This window comes from Rhea americana, unplaced genomic scaffold (genome assembly GCF_003343005.1).
Source record: "Rhea americana isolate MKP2758 unplaced genomic scaffold, rheAme1 scaffold_790, whole genome shotgun sequence".
NCBI classification, from domain to species: domain Eukaryota; kingdom Metazoa; phylum Chordata; class Aves; order Rheiformes; family Rheidae; genus Rhea; species Rhea americana.
Genome location: NW_028186968.1, coordinates 1,910 through 9,712, shown reverse-complemented (window position 1 = coordinate 9,712; position 7,803 = coordinate 1,910). Strand labels below are relative to the sequence as shown.

The 7,803-nt window shown below is 68.5% G+C and overlaps 1 protein-coding gene across 1 annotated transcript in view; it reads left to right on the top strand.

Moving 5' to 3' along the window:
- Nucleotides 1-7,803, top strand: part of MYO18A (myosin XVIIIA) — a gene marked incomplete at its 5' end in the record, with an annotated part of 21,292 nt that overhangs the window by 11,753 nt on the left and 1,736 nt on the right. The window contains 15 exons of the mRNA XM_085322662.1: nucleotides 51-205; nucleotides 949-1,072; nucleotides 1,161-1,361; nucleotides 1,667-1,777; nucleotides 2,223-2,327; nucleotides 2,432-2,578; nucleotides 2,817-2,930; nucleotides 3,154-3,270; nucleotides 3,432-3,515; nucleotides 3,818-3,955; nucleotides 4,784-4,969; nucleotides 5,087-5,226; nucleotides 5,629-5,673; nucleotides 6,956-7,078; nucleotides 7,642-7,800. Of these exons, the coding sequence (XP_085178788.1) occupies nucleotides 51-205; nucleotides 949-1,072; nucleotides 1,161-1,361; nucleotides 1,667-1,777; nucleotides 2,223-2,327; nucleotides 2,432-2,578; nucleotides 2,817-2,930; nucleotides 3,154-3,270; nucleotides 3,432-3,515; nucleotides 3,818-3,955; nucleotides 4,784-4,969; nucleotides 5,087-5,226; nucleotides 5,629-5,673; nucleotides 6,956-7,078; nucleotides 7,642-7,800 (1,949 nt within the window). The remainder of the gene's footprint in view (nucleotides 1-50; nucleotides 206-948; nucleotides 1,073-1,160; nucleotides 1,362-1,666; nucleotides 1,778-2,222; nucleotides 2,328-2,431; nucleotides 2,579-2,816; nucleotides 2,931-3,153; nucleotides 3,271-3,431; nucleotides 3,516-3,817; nucleotides 3,956-4,783; nucleotides 4,970-5,086; nucleotides 5,227-5,628; nucleotides 5,674-6,955; nucleotides 7,079-7,641; nucleotides 7,801-7,803) is intronic.

Below are 7,803 nucleotides of genomic sequence, written 5' to 3'. Positions count from 1 at the left end.
CCGCGCCGGCGCCCGGCCGTGCCGCGGAGCCCTCACCACCCTGCCCGCAGCTGGCCGACCTGCAGGCCGACAGCGACGAGGGCCAGCGGGCCCTGCAGCAGCTGAAGAAGAAGTGCCAGCGCCTGGCGTCGGAGCTGCAGGACACCAAGCTGCACCTCGAGGGCCAGCAGGGACGCAACCACGACCTGGAGAAGAAGCAGCGGAGGTGGGGGCCCGGCCGGGCGGCTTCCCCCGGCCTGGGTCGCGCGGGCTCGGTGCAAGCCGTGGCGGGGACCGCAGGGCTGGGGACCTGCCCCCGGGGGCGGCGAGCCCCGGCGCGGGGTCCTGCGCGGCGGCGGAGGCTGCCGGCCCCGCGCCTCCGCTCGGCGCTCGCTCTCTCGCCGGCGCCTCTCGCAGCCCCAAAGTTTGCTAACGTTATTAAGCAGCGGGGACGCTTTCATCTCATTATGGTAATGATCGCACACACAAATACAGCGAGAGAATCCAATCTAATTAATTTCAATTTCCACGGATTGGAGTCTGTGCTAATGCAGCTGTTTATTACCCAGCGCGAGGAGAAATGGGGATTAGCTGCCGGGGTGTTTAACGCAGGTCACAAACTCAAGCAGAGGGTAATTTTCTAAGCCTAAAGGCAACGATTTCAGAGCAAAACCGTCTGATCCTATCCTGGGGGCGCTGGCAGAGGCCGTCCCAGCTGCTCCCTGGCCCCGGGGGATGCGCTGAGCGCTCCCGCCCCGGCGGCTCGCATCCGCGCGCGCATCCCGCGTCGGACGGCGGCGGCTCGCCGTGGCCGGGGGAGCCGAGCGGCGCCACCGCCGGAGCCGCGCTCCGCTGCAGAGACCCCCCCCACCGCCGGTGCATCGCCTCCCCTCCGCGTCCTGCCGCGTCCTCCGGCGCGGCGGCAGCGCGGGCGGCTCGGGGCCAGCCCGGCGTTCTCTCCCCGCGCAGGTTCGACAGCGAGCTCTCGCAGGCCCACGAGGAAACGCAGCGGGAGAGGCTGCAGCGGGAGAAGCTGAGCCGCGAGAAGGACGTGCTGGTGGCCGAAGCCTTCGGCCTCAAGCAGCTGCTGGAGGTGAGCGGCCGCGGCGCGGCCCCGGGCGCCGCCGGCACGGCCCCGGGCAGGAGCCCCCCGGCTCAGCGGCGGCCGCGCTCTCCCGCAGGACAGGGACTCGGACATCGCCGGCCTGACGCAGAAGGTGGAGGCGCTGGAGGCCGAGCTGCAGGACATCTCGTCGCAGGAGTCCAAGGACGAGGCCTCCCTCGCCAAGGTGAAGAAGCAGCTGCGGGACCTGGAGGCGAAGGTCAAGGACCAGGAGGAGGAGCTGGACGAGCAAGCCGGCACCATCCAGATGCTGGAGCAGGTACTGGCGGCTCCGGCCCGCCCGGGTTTCGGGGCGGGGTGGTTTCGCGCAGGGCTGTTATTACCGGGGCCGGGCTCGCCCGGGAAGCAGAGGCGGTCGCTGCCGGCCCGGYTTTTGGCCTGGCACTGCGCGGACGGGGCTCCCGTGCTGGCACTGCCGCCATGGCGCGGGAGGTGGCTTCGGAGAGGGCGGCCAGGCCRGCCTCGGAGCGGGGGGCTTTGCGGGTAAGTAGGCGCCGGGGGGCTGACGCCGGGGGCCCGCGGGCTCCCCGGCTCCGGGGCGCTGTCACCAGCCTCCCCTCGCAGGCCAAGCTGCGGCTGGAGATGGAGATGGAGCGGCTGCGGCAGACCCACGCCAAGGAGGTGGAGAGCCGCGACGAGGAGGTGGAGGAGATACGGCAGTCGTGYCAGAAGAAGGTAGGGCTCTGCCGCGGCCCCCTCCGCCCAGCTGGGCCGGCGCGCGGGCCCCGGTGGCACGGGGGTCCCGGCGGCCGCCCCGTGCGGCTGGGGGACGCCAGCCGGGCGCCGTCACGCGCCAGCCCGGCGTCCCACGCGGACACTGCCTGGCTTCGGCTGGCTGGGCAGGTCCGACCGGTCCCTCTTCCGCTGGGGCTGGCAGCCGGCTGGGCTTTGCACCTTGTCGTTGCCCAACTGGGCATTTTTGCACCCAACTGGTAAGCTCGTCCAGCGCCCCAAACCTGGGTCACAGATAAGCAGGGYCCACGAGGTGACCGGGGTCTCAGCCCTTCCCCTGCTGCCCGAGGGGGCCGTGATCCTCGGGTGCCCCTGTGCCCCGGGTGCCAGCGTTGGGTGCTGCAGCCCTGGCCGGACCCTCACCAGGACGCGCTGCGTTTGCCCCCAGCTGAAGCAGATGGAGGTGCAGCTGGAGGAGGAGTACGAAGACAAGCAGAAGGTGCTGAGGGAGAAGCGGGAGCTGGAGAGCAAGTTATCTGCCGTCAGCGACCAGGTAGGGGCCGCACGCCTGCATCCCCGCTGCCGGCGCCCCGCTCCGTGGGTGCCCCACAAGAGCAGGATTGCGTGGGGTCCCTGGCACGGCCTCCCTCGCCCCAGGTCAACCAGCGGGACTTTGAGACGGAGAAGCGCCTGCGCAGGGACCTGAAGAGGACCAAGGCGCTGCTGGCCGATGCTCAGATCATGCTCGACCACCTAAAGAACAACGCGCCCAGCAAGAGGGAGATCGCCCAGCTCAAGAACCAGGTGCACGTCCAGCCCTGTCCCCTTGGCCGCACGCAGCCCCGTGGAGCTCTGCAGCCCCTCGCTGCAAATCCCGTCGCTCCCCCACTGCTCTGGGCTGGGGTCGGGCATTGCCGTGAGGGCTGTAGCTGGTTCCCAGCCCGAGCTGCTGCGTCCCCGGAGGTCCCCGGGGCGTCCCCTGTGCCCTGTGGCCCCGCAACGCTCTCGGTGCAGAGCCAGGCGCTGACTCTGCTCCCTGCAGCTCGAGGAGTCGGAGTTCACCTGCGCAGCCGCCGTCAAAGCCCGCAAGTCCATGGAGGTGGAAATCGAAGACCTCCACTTGCAGATCGACGACCTCTCCAAGGCCAAAGCAGCCGTAAGCCCGTTCGCCACGGGGACGTGCCCACGCGCCCCGGCCGGTGCTGCGCACGCCAGCAGTGGGGAGCCCAGGCTGTTTGGGGCTCTTCTGGGGGGTCTTGCTTGGGCGGCTCAGCGGTCCCCAGCTCCGCGGGGACGGCGCGGCGCAGAGCCCGGGAGCGGGGAGCCTGGCTGCGGCACCGCGGCGGCGAGGCGAGACGCAGCCTGCTCCCCTCTTGCAGCTGGAAGAGCAGCTGAGCCGGCTGCAGCGGGAGAAGAACGAGGTGCAGAGTCGCCTGGAGGAGGACCAGGAGGACATGAACGAGCTGATGAAGAAGCACAAGGCGGCCGTGGCCCAGGTGAGGGGGGATCGTGGCCGCGGCAGCCCCAGGCCCCGAAACGCCCCGCTCGGAGCCCAGCTCCGCACACGGGGTGCTGCCTGCGCTGGCTCCCCCGGGGCTGGGGGGAGAGCGGCCTGTCCCGCGCGGCCTCCGCTGACRGCCCCCGCTTTGCCCCGCAGGCTTCCCGGGACCTGGCGCAGATGAACGACCTCCAGGCGCAGCTGGAGGAGGTCAACAAAGAGAAGCAGGAGCTGCAGGAGAAGGTGGGTGGTGCTGGTGCCGGCCTCGAGCTTGCAAAGCGCTCAGACCCCGAGGAAAGCTTGGAGCAGGGCGAGCGCCCCAAATCCTGCTTCCTGGGGCCCACGTGCGGGTGATGCCAGAGTGCCTTGGGCACTGCTCCCGGGGCTGTGCCGGGGCGGAGCAGGGCTGTCCCGGGAGGTGTCCGTGCCRCGGGTGGGGTTTGCTCCGAGCTGGCGTAGCAGGGCAGGAGCATCACGYGCGCGGCTCCGGGAGCGACGCCGCTCCGGCAGCGCCCAGCGCCGTGCTGACGCTGCCCCGTCCCCAGCTGCAAGGGCTGCAGAGCCAGCTGGAGTTCCTCGAGCAGTCCATGGTGGACAAGTCCTTGGTGAGCCGGCAGGAGGCCAAGATCCGCGAGCTGGAGACGAGGCTGGAGTTCGAGCGGACGCAAGTCAAGCGGCTGGAGGTGGGCGTCGCGCGGGACCGAGCGCGTCGGGTCCCCGCGGAGGGGCCGCGGGAGGGCGGCGGGACACGGCGCTGGCCGGGGCGGTCCTCTGCATCCGTCCCCATCCCTCCGTCCCTGCCCTTGGCGGTGCTGAGCGCAGCCCCGAGCCCCCGCGCCGCGGCACCGCTCTGCCCGCCGGCAGCCTCCCAGGGAACGCTCCCCGCGAGCGCTGATAACAATAATCCGCCGTCCAGCCTGGCAAAGTACTGCTATTTCCCCGCATCGACTTAGCAAAATTATAGACTCTCCCGGCCCCGCTAAACGCAGCCTGCTTTATATTCTGCCTTTGCAGTTCTCTGCCGAGGGAGCTGAGCAGCTTAGCTCTCCTCTTAATATTTTCCTAGCTGTTATTTCCCTTCCCTCTCTCTCTCTGCCGGGGCCATAAATATGCAGTGGCTGGCTCAGCGGCTGCTGGAGAATGGAAGCTATTTTTTCCCTACATTACATGCTGTAATTACTTCACACAAAGTTAAATCTATTTTTCCAATTCACCAAAGCCCCAGCAATTGTTCTGCCCCTTCTCTGGCCCCGGGGGGGGTTTCTGCCGGCGACACATCTCTCCCCCCCCTCCTCCTCCTCCTCCTCCTCCCAGGCCTCTCATGCAAATTCACGGTGCCGGCGTCGCTCCTCGCGTTAGCGCTCGGCTGGGCGCCGCGGCGCCCGCACCGAGACGGCGCGCCGGTGAATCCCCCCGGGGGCACCCGCCGCGGCGGGGACCCGGCCGCCTGGGTCCTCCGGGTGGGGGGCTGGGGGGTGGGCAGGCCGCCCCACGGGCTCCCCGCTCCGCAGAGCCTGGCCACGCGCCTCAAGGAGAACCTGGAGAAGCTGACGGAGGAGCGGGACCAGCGGGCGGCCGCCGAGAGCCGCGAGAAGGAGCAGAACAAGCGGCTGCAGCGGCAGCTCCGCGACGTCAAGGAGGAGATGGGCGAGCTGGCCAAGAAGGAGGCGGAGGCCAGCCGCAAGAAGCACGAGCTGGTGAGGGACCCCGGCGGCCGGGCGCCTCTCCGGCCGGGCGCCGGGCTCCCCTTTCCGAGGAGGGAGCGGGGGGTTTTGGGGCGCGCGCCCCGCGCTCAGCCCGCCGCGTGCCCGCAGGAGATGGACCTGGAGAGCTTGGAGGCCGCCAACCAGAGCCTGCAGTCGGACCTGAAGCTGGCCTTCAAGCGCATCGGGGACCTGCAGGCTGCCATCGAGGACGAGATGGAGAGCGACAGCAACGAGGACCTCATCAACAGGTGAGCGCGCCGCGGCCTTCCCGGCGCGGGGCCCAGCAGGACGCGGGCCGTCCGTCTGTCTGTCCCCCCCTCCCTGCGCGGCTTTGCCCGCTCATGCGGGGCCCCGGGCAGCCGGGGTGCCGCCGAGCGGTCCCGGCCGTGCCGGCGGCTGCAACCAACCCCGGGGACCCTGGGGAGCGGGGACGGCGGTGGGGGGCCGGGGACGTGGGGATGCAGCCCCGCATCGGGGGTGCCGGGTGCTCAGCCTTCCTCCCCATCCTCGTCATCCTCGCCAGCCGCCCGCCCTGGGCCCTTGAGGTTCCCCCCCCCCCATTTCCCTCCCGTTTGGTCTCTTTTTAAGTTCATTTGATTTCTTTTCTGTTGTGTTTTCTCCCTCCCCACCCTCCTCCCCGCCTTTCCCAGTTTGCAGGACATGGTGACAAAATATCAGAAAAGAAAGAATAAACTGTGAGGAGCTCCTCTTTCCTTCCGCCCCCTCCGCTAACCCCGCGCGGGCCCGGCATGCCGCTCGCCCGCCTCCCTCCGCGCCGTCTAACCGCCCCGGCGGGCGCTAACCGCATCCCGCCTCCCTCCCTCCCTCCCTCCCTCCCGCGCCCCGAGGGGCCGCCGCGGCCCTGCCCCGGCGAGGGGCCGCCGGGCGCTTTCGAGAGGCTCTGTCGCGGTTGGCGGCGGCTGTAATCGCGCGCGGCGGCGATGCGGGGCCGCGGGAGCCCTCTCGCCACGCGCGGTTAACACCSCCGCCGCCGAGGCTGCGTTGTTCGCTCCCCCGCGATTCGGATCCCGGTTAACTAATGGCACTCGCGTCCGGACATAAATCACGTTTGACGTGGAGTTTAATCCCGACGATTTAAAACCTCAGCTGCTCCTGGAGTTTGTTTATGGGGCTCATTGTTTTTTTTTTATTTATTTTATTTATTTTTTTATTAACAGGGGGGAAAGCCGAGCGTGGCCTGGGGGTACTGCAGGGGAGGGAGGGGGGCGGGATGAAGCGCGGCTCTCGTTGCTTTGAATTTAACGAGCAGSCTTCATACGCAGGGTCTCTAATAGCCCCTTCCCGGGGCAGGGARTAAGCCCGAGGCCAGGCGGATAAAACGCCCGTTTACGGCGACATTACACATCGGCGGCCCGGCGGGAGCGCGCGCCGCGCTCGGCAGCCGGCGGTGGCAGCGAGGCAGAGTCGGGAGGGGAAAAATAACGCTTCGATTTCCTTATAGATACAGCTGTTATTGCGATAACCCTAATGAAAGCAGTAAGGAGTTATGTATTAGCGGAGATTTATACGGGGATGCTTTTAACGTGGAGAAATGGATTTTGCAATGCGTACGGCACCTTCTTTCTAAAGGCAATCAATATGGCTGCGAACCGCCGTTATAAATTAGATGTTTTAAGCCAGATAGGGCTTTTTTTTTTTTTTTTTTTTATAGTTTTTTTTTTTTTTTTTTTATGTGCGCACGTAAATCAGGAGCTCGCCGTCGCGGCGGGGCCGTAAATCTGCCGGCCGCGCTCGCGCGCCCGCCGCGCGGAGTCGTTCCCGTTCTGCCTGCTAAACGCCTGTTTACCCGGGGACGTCAGCGCGGCTCTTCCCCGCTCTAACTTTGCGCTCGACGGAGGCCGATAAACCGAACCCGCTCGTTTCCCTCCCCGCGCGCCGCGCTGCCACCGGGCCGTTTCGGCAGCCTGCCCGGCCTCACCTCTCGCCTTCTCCCGCCTCGGCTCTCTCCCCTCGCAGCGACGGYGACTCGGACGCCGACTCGGAGCTGGAGGAGCGGGTGGACGGGGTGAAGTCGTGGCTCTCCAAGAGCAAAGGCTCCTCCAAAGCGGTCTCGGACGACGGCAGCCCGAAGAGCGGCAGGTCGGTGGGGCGCGAGCGGCGGCGGGGGCTCGGGGCCGGGGCTCGGGGCCGGGACGCAGCCCTCCTCCTCCTCCTCCTCCTCCTCCTCCGCGGCGAGCTGCAGCCGCCCCTGCTCGGGCCGGGGGGGGCCCGGCGAGTGCGGTGGCTTTCCGGCAGCGCCGGCTGGCTGCCGGGGCGGCGGGAGTCCCGGGGGGCTCCCCCTGCCCTGCCGAGCGGGGGCAAGGGCCGAGCCGCTCGCTCTTAATCGGTTTAATTTGCTCAGCGGAGCRGAGGTAAAACGTTCTGTTACGGGAGATAACGCCGCCTTCCCTGAAGCCGGGAGTCAAACGCCGCGGCTCCGGGTAGCCGGCAACGGAGTAAATTGAGCGCGGCGCTTTGCGGGGGCATCGGAGCCGCGGGCTAGCGCAGGGCCCCGATTTGCACGGCATTAGCCGTGCAGCTATTTTCCGCTGATGCAAATTATTTAGCGTGCCGTGCCGTGCCGTGCCGTGCCGTGCCGCGGTGTGCGCTGGCTCCTGCTCACCTCCGTCTCTCCCGTCCGGCGCCGGTGCCGGCGCGCGCAGGGACGGGAAGGACGGCGGCGAGGCCGAGGAGCGGCCGGCGTCGGCGGCGAGCTGCCTCAGCTACCGCAAGCGCGGCGGCCTCAAGGACTCCATCGGCGGCCGCGGGGACGAGCGGACGCTCTTCTCCGCGCTGGGCGAGCGGCCGGCGTCGCCCGAGCGGCC